At 43.7% G+C, this 19107-nt stretch overlaps 1 protein-coding gene across 2 annotated transcripts in view; it reads right to left on the reverse strand.

The window, feature by feature from the left end:
• poldip2 (polymerase (DNA-directed), delta interacting protein 2) overlaps positions 1 to 19031 on the reverse strand; it is a 65043-nt gene extending 46012 nt beyond the window's left edge. For both annotated transcript variants that reach the window (XM_059973748.1, XM_059973747.1), the window contains exons 1-4: positions 18894 to 19031; positions 18467 to 18548; positions 10941 to 11038; positions 5427 to 5526 (exon numbers count right to left, since the gene is read on the reverse strand). In XM_059973748.1, the coding sequence (XP_059829731.1) occupies positions 5427 to 5526; positions 10941 to 11038; positions 18467 to 18548; positions 18894 to 19027 (414 nt within the window). In that variant the 5' untranslated portion in view covers positions 19028 to 19031. The remainder of the gene's footprint in view (positions 1 to 5426; positions 5527 to 10940; positions 11039 to 18466; positions 18549 to 18893) is intronic.
• Positions 19032 to 19107: the final 76 nt, after the last annotated feature.

Here is a 19107-nt window from a genome sequence, read left to right on the forward strand (position 1 = left end):
TGCTGAGGAAGAGGATTTCTTGGAATGTATGCGAGATGGTTTTCTGAACTAATGTGTCGAGGAACCAACTAGAGAGCAGGCCATTCTAGATTGGGTATTGAGCAATGAGGAAGGGTTAGTTAGCAATCTTGTCGTGCCTTGGGTAAGAGTGACCATAACATGGTGGAATTCTTCATTAAGATGGAGAGTGACATAGTTAATTCAGAAACAAAGGTTCTGAACGTAAAGTAGGGTAACTTTGAAGGTACGAGACATGAATTAGCTAAGATAGACTGGCAAATGATACTTAACGGGTTGACAGTGGATATGCAATGGTAAGCATTTAAAGATCGCATAGATGAACTACAACAATTGTTCATCCCGGTTTGGCAAAAGAATAAACCAGGGAAGGTAGTGCACCTGTGGCTGACAAGGGAAATTAGGGATACAATCAAGTCCAAAGAAGAAACATATAAACTAGCAAAAAAAAGCAGCACACCTGAGGATTGGGAGAAATTCAGAGACCAGCAGAGGAGGACAAAGGGCTTAAATAGGAAAGAGAAAAAAGATTATGAGAGAAAGCTGGCAGGGAACATAAAAACTGACTGTAGAAGCTTTTATAGATATGTGAAAAGAAAAAGATTGGTCAAGACAAATGTAGGTCCCTTACAGTCAGAAACAGGTGAATTGATCATGGGGAACAAGGACATGGCAGACTAATTGAATAACTACTTTGGTTCTGTCTTCACTAAGGAGGACAAAAAATTATCTTCCGGAAATAGTAGGGGACCGAGGGTCTAGTAAGATGGAGGAACTGAAGGAAATACATGTTAGTAGGGAAGTGGTGTTAGGTAATTTGAAGGGATTAAAGGCAGATAAATCCCCAGGGCCAGATGGTCTGCATCCCAGAGTGCTTAAGGAAGTAGCCCAAGAAATAGTGGAAGCATTAGTGATCATTTTTCAAAACTCCTTAGATTCTGGATTAGTTCCTGAGGATTGGAGGGTGGCTAATGTAACCCCACTTTTTAAAAAAGGAGGGAGAGAAATACTGGGGAATTATAGAGCGGTTAGTCTGACATCGGTGATGGGGAAAATGCTAGAGTCGGTTATCAAAGATGTGATAACAGCACATTTGGAAAGAGGGGAAATCATTGAACAAAGTCAGCATGGATTTGTGAAAGGAAAATCATGTCTGACGAATCTTATAGAATTTTTTGAAGATGTAACTAGTAGAGTGGATAGGGGAGAGCCAGTGGATGTGGTATATTTAGATTTTCAAAAGGCTTTTCACAAGGTCCCACACAGGAGATTAGTATGCAAACTTAAAGCACTCGGTATTGGGGGGTATAGTATTGATGTGGATAGAGAATTGGTTGGCAGACAGGAAGCAAAGAGTGGGAGTAAATGGGACCTTTTCAGAATGGCAGGCAGTGACTAGTGGGGTACTGCAAGGCTCAGTGCTGGGACCCCAGTTGTTTATAATATATATTAATGATTTAGACGAGGGAATTAAATGTAGCATCTCCAAGTTTGCAGATGACACAAAGCTGGGCGGCGGTGTTAGCTGTGAGGAGGATGCTAAGAAGATGCAGGGTGACTTGGATAGGTTAGGTGAGTGGGCAAATTCATGGCAGATGCAATTTAATGTGGATAAATTGCATGTGGAGGTTATCCACTTTGGTTGCAAGAGCAGGAAAACAGATTATTATCTGAATGGTGACCGATTAGGAAAAGGGGAGGTGCAACGAGACCTGGGTGTCATTGTACACCAGTCATTGAAGGTGGGCATGCAGGTACAAAAGGCAAATGGTATGTTGGCATTCATAGCAAAAGGATTTGAGTACAGGAGCAGGGAGGTTCTACTGCAGTTGTACAAGGCCTTGGTGAGACCGCACCTACAGTACTGTGTGCAGTTTTGGTCCCCTAATCTGAGGAAAGACATTCTTGCCATAGAGGGAGTACAAAGAAGGTTCACCAGATTGATTCCTGGGACGGCAGGACTTTCATATGAAGAAAGACTGGATTGACTAGGCTTATACTCACTGGAATTTAGAAGATTGAGGGGGGATCTTATCGAAACGTATAAAATTCTAAAGGGATTGGACAGGCTAGATGCAGGAAGATTATTTCCAATGTTGGGGAAGTCCAGAACGAGGGGTCACAGTTTAAGGATAAAAGGGAAACCTTTTAGGACTGAGATGAGGAAAAACTTCTTCACACAGAGAGTGGTGAATCTGTGGAATTCTCTGCCACAGGAAACAGTTGAGGCCGGTTCATTGGCTATATTTAAGAGGGAGTTAGATATGGCCCTTGTGGCTAAAGGGATCAAGGAGTATGGAGAGAAAGCAGGTACAGGGTTCTGAGTTGGATGATCAGCCATGAAAATACTGAATGGCGGTGCAGGCTCGAAGGCCCGAATGGCCTACTCCTGCACCTATTTGCTATGTTTCTATGGAATCAGAAGGGAGGGTCTCCCTTTCAGTATACGTGGCTGAATTGAAGTTGTCGTCTCAGCATTGTTAGTTCAGTAATGCTCTGCCACAGATTGTGGTGGAGGCCAAGTCTGTGGGTATATTTAAGGCAGAAGTTGATCATTTCTGATTGGTCAGGGCATCAAAGGATATGACAAGAAGGCAGGTGTATGGGGTTGAGTGGGATTGGGGAATCAGCCATGATGTAATGGTGGAGCAGGCTTGATGGACTGAATGGCCTAATTCTGCTCCTACGTCTTAATGGTCTTATTTCTTACTCTTGTGGGATAACATCTTTCCTTATTATATTCTGACTTCAAATTTGACCTACCAAAATGAACCATTTCACACTTATCTTGGTTGAACTTGGTTACCATTGAAGATACAGGGTGCTTAGGAATGTGTGTCATTCAAGTAGGATAGTGGAAATGGGAGAAGGTTCCAGAGAACACTGAGTGGAGAGGTCTTGTGAGGAGCATGAAGGTTGGTCTTGGTCTTTGTTTGGCGGGAGACAAAGAGAGAAGACCTGGTGAGAACCAGTGGGTGCCATGAATCAATGTAGCCAAGGTGGGGAAGTCTTCTGGGGATCAGTGAATATGACTTCAGGAAGATTTGATCTCCAACCTGTGCGCATTTGACTACTTAATTATAATGGATCCTTTTTCTTTTTTTCCCTCTACTAATTCTTCAGTTAATATTCATAAATAGTGTACAATGTCCTGTGTATGTTACTCAGAATGGCCTCTTTGGTTTGTTACAAGTAGGAATGCTTCTTTGTCGGATAAGTGTTTCTCTCACCATTGTTTCACTTTAGAATGGCTGATATGGTAATTGTATTCATTTGTTAATCAATGGGGAATGTTATTGTGTCTTGTGATGCTGGGAATTTGGGGGAGGGGTTTTTTTCGCGGGTTTTTTTTGGTGGAAGGGAGAGGCCGAGGGAGACGCTGAGGAAGGTGGACGTGTGCTGGACTGCTCGTAAGACCACCGGGGTGGTCCCAGGTGCGACGGCCGGATGGGTCGATTGGTTCGTCGATTGAGCTCCAACGAGTGCACTAAACAGACTGAACTTTGATAAGTTGGCGCCTTTTGTTTTTTTCCTTGTATATATTGTATTGCCTACTATTTTTTTAATTTTAGTAAACTCTTTAAAGTGTATTTCATAACGGTATTTGTTGTGGGTTTGATACTGTTGGCGGGCACGAGGCATTAACTCGATTCTCACAGCACCTGCGTGTACGGGAGGTGGGTTGGAGAGTGGCTGGATCTCCTTTTTTCCCCTAGACATATACCAGCCTGTTGGGTAAGGGTTACAATAGATTCTTTTAATTGTATGCAATGTACGATCTGTTATTTCCTGCAAAGAGCTGTAACAGGGCAGCAAATCAGACAGCATTCACAGAAACCAGGGCTTGGGTGGGCGAGACATGCCAATTTCACAGATTTGGTGGGACTAGAGTATGTATACCCTAGACCGGGGGTCGGCAACCCGCGGCTCCGGAGCCTCATGTGGCTCTTTTACGTCTGTGCTGCGGCTCCCTGTTGCTTTGGGAAATAATTGGTTGTGGCGACCCATTTCCTGACACATCCGAACCGGCTCACAATTAGCCAGCGTTCAGGCTAAGGGAGATAGCCTACGGGGGTTTGTGAGTACGTCTTTTGCAGCATCCGCGCCCATGGGGGGCGGGTTGAGGGAGGCTTAAAAGCAAGGCTGTTTAGTTCGAGTAAAGCTATCTTTGACTGCAGTTTACTGACTGCGTGTAGCACACCGCTACAACGTGTTTTTATCACTGGGCTGTCCAGAGGGGAGGTGCTGAAACGCTTTGTCGCGTGTCTGGAAGAAGTGAAAACTTTCCTGGGCAGCAAAGGGCTCAACTTTCCTGAGCTGGAACAGCCAGAGTGGCTGGAAAAGCTACACTTCATGGTAGACATGACAGCGCACCTGAACACGCTGAACACAGCTCTTCAACGGGGTAAGGACGTACAGCCCTGCACATGTTGGAGGATGTTTTGGCATTCGAGCGCAAGTTGACGTTGCTTGCCAGAGATTTACAGAAAGGCACATTGTCTCACTTCCCCAATTTGAGAGAGTTCAAACAAGGTCACGACATGATAAATTCGGAGTATTTACATTCTGCAATCATCGCAATGCAAACATCGTTTGGGAAACGCTTCTGTGAGTTCAGAGAGGAAAAAAAACACACTATCCTTCCCGGTCACTCCCCTAAGCATCGATCCATCCCTACTGAATACGACTGCATTGTCAGGTGTGAGTCAACCTGAACAAGTATGATAAATATTTTAATTGCCTATTATTTTACGTATATTCATATGTTTTCATTGTTCAGTGAAATAGTCCTTTTATTTTTCAGGTTGACAGCTGGCTGACGTTATTTTTGGTTTGCTGCTGGCGGCAAATTTAAGTTTGGCGTTTTTCATAAATACAAGAAGGACTCAAATAGACGTTGAGTATTTTACTTAAAAGTAACCTTCAACCCAACGTCTTTTTTTCGGAGTTCAAAATGTTTTTGTTGCATGCAGAAATGTAATTTCGTTTTCTCTGCAGGAGTTCATCAATTTCATAAATGCAACACATTATAGTTTGTTTATACATAGCATAAAGGCAAAACAAAACGTTGTATGCAGTGTTATTTCATTTTAAATGTCAAACGGGTTTTGCGGCTCCCAGTGTTTTCTTTTCTGTGGGAAACGGGTCCAAGTGGCTCTTTCAGTGGTAAAGGTTGCTGACCCCTGCCCTAGACATATGAGGCCAGAAAAAGCTGAGTTTCTCAGCACTGAGTTAGGAGACTGCCAGAGAGGGCTAACGAGCCATTTCCTGAGATGCCTGGGAAGAAAGGGGGTTTCACATGCCCTTTTGCTCATCAACACATCATATTCCAGTAATAGCTTTGCAACTACTGCACATTTCTGCTGACAGGTGAGGCCCACCGTTACCCCAGCAATGCTCACACTTACTATATGAGGACAGTCCCTGGTGTCAATCAACACCTGGTAGTAGGTATGTGTTTTGCCTTTGACCTCTTTGGAACCTTGGGTCTCTGAACTGTCCGTTTTACTGCAAGTAAGAGAAAGAAAATGTATAAAATTCATATCCACAACCTGGCAAGAAATATAAATCTTAAAAACTGTGGATGCTGGAAATCTGAAATAAAAATAGATGTTCTTGATCATAATTGTAAATGGTTGCTTTCCGTACAGACACCGCCTGACTGACTAAGTAGTTCCACCACTCTATTTCAATTGAGTACAGGCAGCCGCCATGTTATGGCCAGTTGGGTAATTTGAATTCTGATTTACTGAATTCTTTAATCAATACCCAAAGATTTGATGTTTGGAATCCACTCTCATGGAAATTAAGTAAAATAAAGTAAATGGACTATCATTTTTTCCAACTTGCATTTTTTGATGCAGGTAAAGATGACTTAGCTTCACATCATGGAAAATAATGATAGACCATTTTCTCTGAACAAAAGCCCGCAAACTCAATAACTCAGGGGTCAACTGTACTCAACTCCCAAGTACCACAATGCCATCTGCAGAAATCATCTGTACATCCCTGAGCTGAGGCTGGGAAACTGCAAAAACATGCTGTATTCACGAGGAAAAAAATCAGAAGCAAAACTATCTCCTGGAGTTGCTGAAACAATAGTTCTGTTCACTGAAGGAATGCAAACACCAGGACCCCAGTAATGCAGCATAGCGTTGCAGCTGCTGTTATGCAGCTCCAGTGACTCGGGTTCAAAGTTAATTTACTATCAAAGTACATACATGTCACCATATACAACCCTTACAGGCATACTCAATAAATCCAATAACTATAATACAATCAATCCTGACTTCTGATGCTTCTGTGTGTAGCTTTCACATTCTATGTTCAATTTCAATTATAAAATTGAAAAGAAAAATCCAATGAGATATTTTAAGCATACTACGGGAAATAGAGTAAGCGAGAAAACAGCAACCTCAATGACTAAAAAGGACATTTTTGTGTGGAGCTGTAGGGTATGGGCAAGGTCCATATTGAATATTTCTCCTTCATTTTTACAATGGAGAAAGACATAGAGACTTTAGAACTAGTAAAAGTAACTGTGGAGGTCTTGGGATAGTTCACATTAAAGTAGTGGAGATGCTGAATGCCTTAAAAGGTTATGAAGGTAGATTAATCTAAAGGGCCTCAACAGTTATATCCAAGAATACAATGTGAAGCTAGAGAAGAAACTGCAGGAGCCCTGGTGGCTATACTTGCATCGTCATTAGCAATAGATAAGGTGCCAGAAGACTGCAGGGTAACAGATGCTCTTTGAGTTATGAAGTGTGGCAAACAAAAACCTGGGAACTATAGGCCAATATATCTAACATCTGTGGTAGCTAAGTTACTGGAGAGAATTCTGAAGGATAAGATGTACACACATCTGGAAAGACAAGGGTCGATTTAGGGTAGTCAGCATGGCTTTCTAAGTGGGAGATCATGCCTTATGAACTTGATTTGAGTTTTTTGATTGTGTAACCAAGTCGGTTGATGAGGACAGGTAATGAATGCGGTTTATATGGACTACAGTAAGGCCTTTGATAAGATTCCACATGGTAGTCTGCTTTAGAAGGTTAGATCAGATTGAATCCAGCAATACACAATTGGATCAATGGTAGGATACAGACGGAGATGACGGGAGGCTGTTTTCGGTCTGGAGGTTTATGACTACCGATATTCCCTATGTACCTATGCTGGGCCCATTACTGTTTGTCATCTGTAGCAATGAATTCCACAGGAATGTGCAAGGCATGGTTAGTGTGTTTGCAGATGACATTAAAGTAGATGGTATAGCCGACTGTTGGCCGGTGGGGTGGAGGAATGTCACTACCAAAGGAGGCGTAAGACTCTCCTTCCCTACGTGAGCCTACCGGTCACCCTTGGGCAAGGAGTAGCACCTGTTTAGTGCCCCCCCTCCCCCGGATCAGGGTCATGTGAAGCCACGGGTGCAGGGAGGAGATGGTTGAATGAGCAGCTGACGCATATCACGTCCTGGTTATGTAACCACTGATGCCAGGCAGACAATCACTGAAGGGTATTGATATTGGCTGGGATTGCCTGTCTTGTAAAGGCACTACCCAGAAGACAAAGGCAAACCACCTTGATAGAAAACTTTGCCAGGAACAATCATGATCATGGAAAGACCATGATTACCCATGTCATACAACATCAAAATTTTCAAGATACATTTAATGTCAGAGAAATGTATACAATATACATCCTGAAATTCTTTTTCTTCGTAACCTTCCATGAAAAGAGGAGTGGCACAAAGAATGAATGACAGTTAAATGTTAGAACCCCAAAGCCCCCCCTAGCTCCCACCTCCCACACGTACACAGCAGCAAAGCAATGATTCCCCTACCCCCACCAGCAAAAAAAAGCATCAACACCCCCCACTAAGCACTCAAGCATGCAGCAAAGCATCAATAAAGACAGAGATTTGCAGTACCCCAAAGACTACTCGTTTACCCAGTAATTTGACATACCACAAGCTGTCCCTCTCCCTAATAAGAAAAAGAGATGTCTCTACTATACAGCGAGAGGGGAGACATAACAAACAACTTGCTGATTTATGGCATTAAAAATCCGTTGCGTCGCTTTTTCCGAGCTCTATGCCCAGAGAACTTGGGTCTCTGGGCACACAGCCAGAGACCTGGCACATAATGAATGAACAGTAGTGTACGGAAGTTCATTAAAAAATGGAGGTAAATCTCGATCAGCTGAGTAAGCGGACTGAAGAATGGCAAATGGAATTTAATTCAGATGAGTGCAAGTTGTTGAATTTTAGGAAGACAAACAAGGGTAGGAACAACAGGGCCCTGGGAATAGTTATAGAACAGAGAAATTGGGGAACGAGTGCAGTCACAGATGGACAGGGTGGTGAAGGTGGCTCTTGGCATGCTGGTCTTCATCAGTTAGATCAAGGAGTATAAAGGTTGCAAGGTTATGGTGCAGTTGAACAGGTTACTGCTGAGGCACACTTGCAATACAGTGTTCAGTTTTAGTCGCCCTGCTATAGAAAATACTTTACTGAACTGGAAAGAGTGCAGAAAAGATTGACAAGGATGCTGCCAGGATTTGAGTTGAAGGCAGAGGTTGGACAGACTAGGAGTGCAGGAGACAGAGAGATGATCTTGTGGAGGTGTACAAGATCATGAGGAGAATAGATAGAGTATATGCACTTAGTCTCTTTCCCAGGTTTAAGGAAACAAGGACTAGAGGACATACATTTAAGATGAGAGGAGAAAGATTTAAGAAGAATATGAGGGACAACTTTGTATTTTACCCAAACGGTGGTATCTATGCGGAATGAGCTGCCAGTGAAGTCATTGAAGCAGGTACAATACAACTTTTACAAGCCAGTTGGACATGTTTATGGATTGGAAAGGTTTAGACAGTTACAGGCCTAACACTGGTAAATGGGATTAACCGGGATGAGGCAGTACACCATAAGACAAAGGAGCAGAATGAGGCCATTCCATCATTCCAGCATGGCTGATTTATTATCCATCTCAACCTTATTCTCCTGCCTTCTCCACGTAACCTTTGACTCCCTGACTAATCCAGAACCTATTAAACTCAGTTTTAAATATACTCAATGACTTGGCCATCACAGCTGTCTGTGGCAATGAATTCCACAGATTCACTATCCTCTGGCTAAATAAATTCCTCCTCATCTCTGTTCTAAATGGAAACATCCTTCTATTCTGAGTCTGTGGCTTTTAGTTGTAGACTGCCCCACTATAGGAAACATCCTGTCCGTATCCACTCTGTCTAGGCCCTACAATACAAGAGCCTGCCCACCCTCCATTCTTCTAAACTCCCAGCCCATCAAACAAAGCCAAAGGCTCTGTTTCTGTGCCGAACTTTTCTAGGACTCTATAAACACTTCCCATAGGTTAACCCTTTCTTTGCCAGAATCATTCTTGTGACCCTCCATTTGTACCCACTCAATGCTAGCACACCTTTTCTTAGGTAGGTACCCAAAATTGCTCACAATAGTCCAAGTGCAGTCTGACCGATGCCTTACAAAGCCTCAGCATTACATCCTTACTTCTATATTCTAGTCCTCTTTAAATGAATGCTAACTTTGCATTTGCCTTCCTTACCACCGACTCAACTTACAAGTCAGTCTTTAGGAGATTCTGTATGGGGACTCCCAAGTCCCTTTGAACCTCAGATTTTGAATTTTTTCCATGCTTAGAAGATAGTCTACACCTTTATTCCTTCTACCAAAGTGCCTGACCATGCCCTCTCCTATACTCTAGTCCATCTGTCACACCTTTGCCCCTTCTTGGTGTACGTGGACCAGATTGGCCAAAGGGCCAGTTTCTGTGCTATATCACTCTGTGATAGAGTGACTCCTCGTGACTGTATGGGCTTCTCTTGCTTTCCTTTCCTCGGGTTGGTACGTTAATTGCCATAAATAGTCTTTAGCAAAGTACAAAATCGAAAGTAAATTTACTATCAAAGTACATATATGTCACCATATACAATCCTGAAATTCACTGTCTTGGGGACATATTCAATAAATCCATGGAATAATAACCATAACAGAATCAATGAAAGATCACACCAACTTGGGCGTTCAACCAGAGTGCAGAAGACAACAGACTGTGCAAATACAAATAGAAAGAAATAATAATACAATAATTAAGCAATAAATATTGAGAACCATGAGATGAAGAGACGAAGTGAGTTCATAGGTTGTGGGGCAAGTGAAGTTGAATGAAGTTATCCTCTTTGGTGCAAGAGCCTGATGGTTGAGAGGTTATAAATGTTCCTGAACCTGGTGATGTGAATCCTGAGACTCCTGTAACTCCTTCCTGAAGGCAGCAGCAAGAAGACAGCACATCCTCGATGGTGTAGCTGCTGCTTTGCTGTAACATCAGTAGAATTGGGAAGATTGATAGGAAAATTAAATTGGACAAAACTGAAACACCAGCAGTAAACTTGGACGATCACAGGGGAACACAGGCAGCACCTGAGGTTAGGCTCAAACTTGGGTCACTGAACTGCTAGGCATTAGTTTTTAAACTGCTGTGCTGCATTTCATTCCCATTTCCAAGGGTGCCACAAGTCCCATCTGATCCTGCCAATCAAAGTGTATACATACAGAACGTAGGTCCAAAACTCCGAGGCATTCCCCGTGACTACCTGCCTCTCCCTCCCCACAACCCTAGATCCAAGTTTTCACCTTCTACTCCCACCACACATTCCATTCAGAGCTTCCTTCACCAGCACCCCCCCCCCCCCCCATTGCTCCCAACTCCTTACATATTCTCCCCCGGTTGTCACTCTTCCTCAGGGAGGTGCTCTATGTGCTGCCCTTGCCCACCAGTGAGACAATCCTCAGCGTGCCCTACACATTTGCTGCCAATTCCGGAACGCCACAGGAAATTAGCAGAAGCAGTGAGAAGTCTGAAGGCGTTTATTTGTACCTGTCGATGCTGGATGAAGCCACATCCCGATCATAGAGCCTGGCATGCCAAGGGAACAGGACAATTCCTCGGTAACCAAACACGCTGTGCAGAAATAGCTGCAGAGAAAGTACACAAGAAGCTCAGTGAGTTACGGCTGACTGCCAGTACAGTAATTTCCCACACAGCAGCCCACTCTCTCCAGAACCATTCAGAATCTGCTAAGAGGCATTGATCGTGTGGATAGAGGCTTTTTCCCAGGGCTGAAATGGTTGCCACAACAGGTTTCAGGTGCTGGGGCGTAGGTACAGGGGAGATGTCAGGGGTAAACTTTTACTCAGAGAACGGTGAGTGCATCTAATGGACTGCCAGAAACGGTGGTGGAGGCGGATACGATAGGGTCTTTTAAGAGACTTTTGGATAGGTACATGGAACTTAGAAAAATAGAGGGCTATGAGTAAGCCTAGTAATTTCTAAGGTAGGGACATGTTTGGCATAGCTTTGTGGGCAGAAGGGCCTGTAATGTGCTGTAGGTTTCTGTGTATATCTTTCCACCACTCTGAATAATTTGCAAACAGGATGAAGGGGAAGTTTTAAGGAGACATGCACAACCTCACAAGTGGTTGGGAAGGCAAATAGCAAACTGGGTTTTTTTGCAAGAGGGTCAAGTTTAGGAAAGGGTGGCATTGTTATAGTTGTACACAGATGAGCCCCCTGAAGAGCTGAAAATTGCTCCATGCCCCTTATTTAGGAACAGATGTATTAAAGGCCAGGATAATATAGAAAAGACTCATTAGGCTAATACCAGGGCTGTCCTCGAACTGCTTTAAAAATCAGATCAGTACTTGACAGGTACGTACATTGGAAAGGCTTTGAGATATGCGGGCCAACTTGGAGAAATGAGATTAGCTTGAAGACAATTTGGTTGGCATGGATAAGTTGGGCCAAAGGACCTATTTCCATGCAGTATAATCCTTTCTGTGCTTTTTATTATATACGTGTACACACTTGAGGTTTAGATGAACTAATAATCTCATTGAAAGAGGAATTCCCATGCCTAGCGCCACAATCACCTGGAACTGTACTCACTGGAATTCAGAAGAATGAGAGGAGTTCTTACAGAAATATATAAAATTATGCAAGAAATAGATGAGATAGAGGCAGGAAAGTTGTTTCCACTGGCAGGTGAGACTAGAACTCAGGGACAGAGCCTCAACATTTGGGGGTGTAGATTTAGAATGGAGATGAGGAGGAACTGCTTCTCCCAGAGAGTGGTGAATCTATGGGATGCTAACTCAGTAAGAATATTTAAGACAAGGTTGAATAGATTTTTGTATAGTAGGGGAATTAAGGGTCAAGGGGAAAAGGCAGTTAGGTGGATTTGAGTCCATGGCCGGATCAGCCATGAATGGCCAACTCCTGCTCATACTTCTTATGTTCTTACATAAGCGTAGAAGTTATTTTATATGTTTATATTGCTTGTGTTGTTTTATTATTACCATAAATTCCGGACTATAAGCCGCTACTTTTTTCCCACGCTTTGAACACTGCAGCCTATACTACAGTGCGGCTAATGCATGTTTTTTTTCATGCCGCCAAAAACATCTTGCCTCGTAACAGTAGACCAATAAAATTGATGAGTAGTTCACAGAGGTCCAATGAAATTGTACGATAAATCAAGCGCACTTTCACAATTATTGTAAATCAGTCATTTGTACTCACCCTCATCAACATGGAAAACACTCGAAGAAAAGCATATGATGCAGCTTTTAAGTTAAAGGTGATCAATCTGGCAGTTGAAGAAGGAAATCGAGCTGCTGCACATAATCTTGGCATAAATGAATCGATGGTGAGACGGTGGAGACACCAGCGTGAAGAACTGAGTCAATGCAAAAAGACGACAAAAGCTTTCAGAGGTAATCATAGCAGATGGCCCGAACTTGAAAACTTTCTTGAAAACTGGGTTAACACACAGAGCAGGTGGCTGCGGTGTTTCCACCGTGCAGATCAGACTGAAGGCTAAAGCAATCGCCACCAAAATGAAAATCGAAGATTTTAGAGGTGGGCCATCGTGGTGTTTTAGATTTATGAGACGAAAAGGCCTGTCCGTCAGGGTACGGACGACTCTGTGTCAGCAGCTCCCTCCCAACCATGAGGAAAAACTTGCTAACTTCCGCACATTCACTCTAACAAAAATAGCGGAGAATTCCATCGGGCCAGATGATATCATAAATATGGATGAAGTACCTTTGACGTTTGACCTGCCTCTCACTCGGACTGTTAATAAAAAAGGTGACTCGTCCATCACACTGAAAACAAGTGGCCATGAGAGAATGCATTTTACTTGTGTTCTGAGCTGCACAGCATCCGGACTAAAGCTTCCACCGATGGTGATTTTTAAGCGGCTGACAATGCCAAAGGAAAAATTCCCAAAAGAAATCATGGTGAAAGTCAATAAGAAAGGTTGGATGATGGAGAGTCTAATGAAGGATTGGCTGAGAGAGTGTTTCGCCAAGCGACCAGGGGGATTTTTTCACAGAAAAAAAGCATTGCTCGTTATGGACAGCATGAGGGCCCATATAACAGATTCAGTGAAAGCTGCCATCAAGAGTACAAACTCAATTCCAGCTGTGATTCCTGGGGGCACCACGAAGTATTTGCAGCCACTGGACATCAGCGTGAACCGGGCATTTAAAGTGGCGCTGCGCGTTGAGTGGGAGGCTTGGATGACGAGCGGTGAGAAATCCTTTACCAAAACAGGCCGCATGCGAAGAGCATCTTTAACTCAAGTCTGCCAGTGGATCCTAAATACGTGGAGCCGTGTCACAACATCCACCATCACCAGCGGGTTTTGAAAGGCTGGACTGCTGCGTGATGAAGAGGACCGCGTGTGCTCAAGTGAGAGTGACAACGAAGAGACTGAAGTGAGTGACGAGATCCTGAGGTTGTTCAATTCGGACACTGAAGAAGAGGACTTTGATGGTTTTAGTGTGCAGGAGGAAGATGAAGAAGGCGATCAATAACTTTTCCTGGTAGGCTGCAGTATATATATTTTTTTACCAGTCGTTAGGAGATATTGGAATGTTGTTCGTGCACTGTTCAGTAAAAAAGTATACGCAACGTAATTTGTGTGTTACCGATACGTATGTATATTTAAAAGTAGCTGTGTTACAGGCACTGTTCGAAAAAAAGCATTTGCAATATGTATTTGTTTATGTTACCATACGGATTTAATTAAAAGTTAAAAAATCTTCACGTGTAATATCTTTCTGTGTAAATATCTCATATTACAATGTGGGACACCTGCGGCTTAAAATCCGGTGCGGCCTGTACAAGTACAAAATTGATTTTCTTTCTAAAATTAGAGCATGCGGCTTTTAATCATGTGCGCTCTGTAGTCCGGAATTTACGGTATGTTCTTTATATTGTTAGGGTTTTTTGTGCTGCATCATATCTGGAGTAACACTTATTTCATTCTCCTTTACACTTGTGAACTTGAAATGACATTAGAAACACAGAAAACCTACAGCACAATACAGGCCCTTTGGCCCACAAAGCTGTACCAAACATGTCCCTACCTTAGAATTTACCCAGGGTTACCCATAGCCCTCTATTTTTCTGAGCTCAATGTACCTATCCAGAAGTCCCTTAAAAGATCCTATCATATCTGCCTCCACCACAGTCACCAGCAGCCAATTCCACACACTCACCATTCTCTGTGTAAAAAACTTACCCCTGACATCACCTCTGTACCTACTCCCCAGCACATTAAAACTGTGCCCTCTCATGCTAGCCATTTCAGCCCTGGGAAAAAAGCCTCTGACTATCCACACAATCAATACCACTCATCATCTTGTACAACTCTATCAGGTCACCTCTCATCCTCCATCACTCCAAGGAGAAAAGGCCGAGTTCACTCAACCTATTTTCATAAGGCATGTTCCCCAATCCAGACAACATACTTGTAAATCTCCTTTGCACCCTTTCTATGGTTTCCACATCCTTTCTGTAGTGAGGCGACCAGAAATGAGCACAGTACTCCAAGTGGGGTCTGACCAGGGTCTTACACAGCTGCAGTATTACCTCTCGGTTCCTAAAGTTAATCCCACAATTGATGAAGGCCAATGCACCAAATGCTTTCTTAAACACAGAGTCAACCTGTGCAGGAGCTTTAAGTGTCCTTTGGACTTAGACCCCAAGATCCCTCTGATCCTCCACACTGCCATTAATATTATATTCTGCCATCAATTTTGACCTACCAAAATGAACCACTTTACACTTATCTGGGTTGAACTCCATCTGCCACTTCTCTGACAGCCCTCCACATTATCCACAACACACCCAACCTTTGTGTCATCAGCACATTTACTAACCCATCCTTCCACTTCCTCATCCAGTTCATTTATAAAAATCACGAAGAGTAAGGGTCCCAGAACAGATCCCTGAGGCATACCAAGCAGAATATGACCTGTCTACAACCACGCTTTGCCTTCTGTGGGCAAGCCAGTTCTGGATCCACAAAGCAATGTTCCCTTGGATCCTATGCCTCCTTACTTTCAGCCTTGCATGGGGTACCTTATCAAATGCCTTACTGAAATCCATATATACTACATCTACTCTCTTCCCTCATCAATATGTTTAGTCACATCCTCAAAAAATTTTGTCAGACTCGTAAGGCACGACCTGCCTTTGACAAAGCCATGCTGACTATTCCTAATCATATTATACCACTTCAAAATGTTCATAAATCCTGACTCTCGGGATCTTCTTCTTCAACTTACCAACCAGTGAGGTAAGACTCACTGGTCTATAATTTCCTGGGCTATCTCTTCTCCCTTACTTGAATAAGGGAACAACATCTGCAACCTTCCAATCCTTCGGAACCTCTCGTGTCCCAATTGATGATATAAAGATCATCGCCAGAGGTTCAGTAATCTCTTCCCTCGCCTCCCACAGTAGCCTGGGGTACATCTTGTCCGGTCCCGGTGACTTATCCAACTTGATACTTTCCAAAAGCTCCAGCACATCCTCATTAAAAATATCTACATGCTCAAGCTTTTCAGTCCGCTGTAAGTCACCTCTACAATCGCCAAGATCCTTTTCCACAGTGAATACTGAAGCAAACTATTCATTAAGTATCTCTGCTAGCTCCTCTGGTTCCATACACACTTTTCCACTGTCACACTTGATTGGTCCTATTCTCTCACATCTTATCTTCTTGCTTTTCACATACTTGTAGAATGCCTTCGGGTTTTTTCAATCCCGTCCGCCAAGGCCTTCTGATGGCCCCTTCTGGCTCTCTGAATTTCATTTTTAAGCTCCTTCCTGCTAGCCTTATAATCATCTAGATCTCTATCATTACCTAGCTTTTTGAACATTTCGTAAGCTCTTTTCTTCTTGACTACATTTACAACAGCCTTTGTATACCACGGTTCCTGTACCCTACCATCCTTTTCCTGTCTCATTGGAACATACCTATGTAGAACCCCACGCAAACATCCCCTGAACATTTGCCACATTTCTTCCATACGTTTCCCTGAGAACATCTGTTTCCAGTTTATGCTTCCAAATTCCTGTCTGATAGCTTCACATTTCCCCTTACTCCAATTAAATGTTTTCCAAACTTGTCTGCTCCTATCCCTCTCCAATGCTATGGTAAAGGAGATATAAGTGTGATCACTGTCTCCAAAATGCTCTCCCACTGAGAGATCTGACACCTGACCAGGTTCAATGTTAAACAGTAACAATGTTAAACAATAAAGATTCTAAGGGACTACAGCAGGTTAGAGATTAATCAATAGGGTAATCTCAACATACACAAAATGCTGGTGGAACACAGCAGTCCAGGTAGCATCTATAAGGAGAAGCAGTGCCGACGTTTTGGGCCGAGACCCTTCGTCAGAACTAACTGAAAGGAAAGATTTGAAAGTAAGAGATTAAGAGATTTGAAAGTAGTGGGGGGAGGGGGAAATGCTAAATGATAGGAGAAGACCGGAGGGGTGGGATGAAGCCGAGAGCTGGAAAGGTGATTGGCAAAAGTGATACAGAGCTGGAGAAGGGAAAGGATCATGGGACGGGAGGCCTCGGGAGAAAGAAAGGGGGGAGGGGGGGAAGCACCAGAGGGAGATGGAGAACAGGCAAGCAACTAAATATGTCAGGGATGGGGTAAGAAGGGGAGGAGGGGCATTAATGGAACTTAGAGAAGTCAATGTTCATGCCATCAGGTTGGAGGCTACCCAGCCGGTATATAAGGTGTTGTTCCTCCAACCCGAGTTTGGATTCATTCTGACAGTAAAGGAAGCCATGGATAGACATTTCAGAATGGGAATGGGATGTGGAATTAAAATAAAGCAGAATCTCAAACTGGGGGACATAATTAGATTACGGCGTGGTCATTTAAACCGAGCTGTTTATGGACTATCCAGAAGGTGGTGAATTTCTGGAGCGTTTGAGAGACTGGGTCATGGTGGATGATATGGGAAAATAAAAGATGAAGTAAATTCTTTCAAACACCTCTATAAACTTGCTGATGACACAACTGTCACTGGCAGCATCACAGATGGTGACGAGGAGACATACTGGAGTGAGATAGATCAGCTGGTTGAGTGGTGTTGTAACAACCTCACACTCCTTATCAGTAAGACGAGGAATTAAATATGGACTTCAGGAAGGGAAAGTTAAGGGAACACACACCAGTTCGATGGGGTTAGCAGTGGAAAGGGTGAGTGGCATCAAGTTCCTGGGTGCCAACATCTCAGAAGATCTAACCTGGCCCCAACATATTGATCCAATTACAAAGAAGGTATATCAGTGGATATATTTCATTTGGAGTTTGAGGAGATTTGGTATGTCACCAAAGACTCAAACAAATTTCAACAGATGTACAATGGAGAGCATTCTGACAGGTTGTATCACCATCTGGTATAGAAGTGCCAATGCACAGGGTCAGAAAAGGGTTGTAGATTCAAGCAGTTCCAACATAGGCACTAGCCTCACTGCTATCAAGGTCAGCTTCAAATGGAATGCTTCAAATAAGCGGCATCCATCATTCAGGACCCCCACCATACAGGGCATACCTCTTCTCATTGCTACTATCGAGGAGAAGGTACGGAGCTTGAAGATGCACACTCAAGATTTTAGGAACAGTTTCTTCTATTCATCATCAGATTTCTGAATGATTCATGAATCCATGTACATTACCTCACAATTTTGCTCTCTTTTTGCACTAAATTTTTATACAGTACATTCTTATTACAACTTAGTTATTTTATGCTTTGCTGCTGTAAAACAACAAATATCACAGTATATGTCAGAGATAATAAACCTGATTCTGATTTTTGAAAGATCACAGAACTAAGGGAGGGTTACAGCAGGGAAATGATACCTAGAGCAGATCAGCCATGATTACGTTGAATGGCGAGCAAACTTGAGTGGCTGGCCAAGTACTCCCATTTCATGTTCTCAGGACGTGTGAATACCATACGTCCTCCAGTCTGCACCCTGCCTCTCGGCTTCCACCCTGAATCCAGTTCTCGGTTCTCTCTTACCTGACCCGTTTCATATCTCCCCTGTTGTTTTGGTGCCTCAAACACTCCAACCGTTTCCAACACTTTGCCTTCAGGGCGATTCCTGGGAAAATTAAATAACTGATTTAGAAGAGATCTGACAGTGGAAGAATTTTGGGGGAAAGGGGAATTTCGGGGGAGGGGGTTCATTCCACGAGGATGAGGTTGGGGGTAGAGGAAGGCTTAGTTGTACACGGTGTGGGTGGAGTTGTACATGGCAGGGGAGGAGAAGTGGTGGGTGTACGCGGTAATTGGTGTGTACTCGAAAAAAGGCATATATATTGGGGGAAATGCGCGGATGTTTATCCGGGGGTTAGGGGATCAGAGTCGTTTCCAGAAGCATTCTCGCACCCTCAGTAACCTTGGCTCCGCTTCCCTCCCGCGCACACCCCTGGAGCCGGAACCTTACCTGGACGAAAGGAGGCGGGCGTGCTGGTGCCACCGATCGATACTGCAGGCGCGGCATACGGCTAGGGCGCGGAGAGCGGCGGCTGGGTTCCTGGCCAAGGCCGACACACACCAGCCAAGCACCGGAGCCGCCATGACTGTGCGGGGCTGGTTGTCGGCAGCCCTTGGCTGCTACCTCCACTATTCCAATCCCAGGCCTGCAGTCGCCCCCAACT

Source organism: Hypanus sabinus, chromosome 6, assembly GCF_030144855.1.
Source record: "Hypanus sabinus isolate sHypSab1 chromosome 6, sHypSab1.hap1, whole genome shotgun sequence".
Classification (NCBI taxonomy): Eukaryota; Metazoa; Chordata; class Chondrichthyes; order Myliobatiformes; family Dasyatidae; genus Hypanus; species Hypanus sabinus.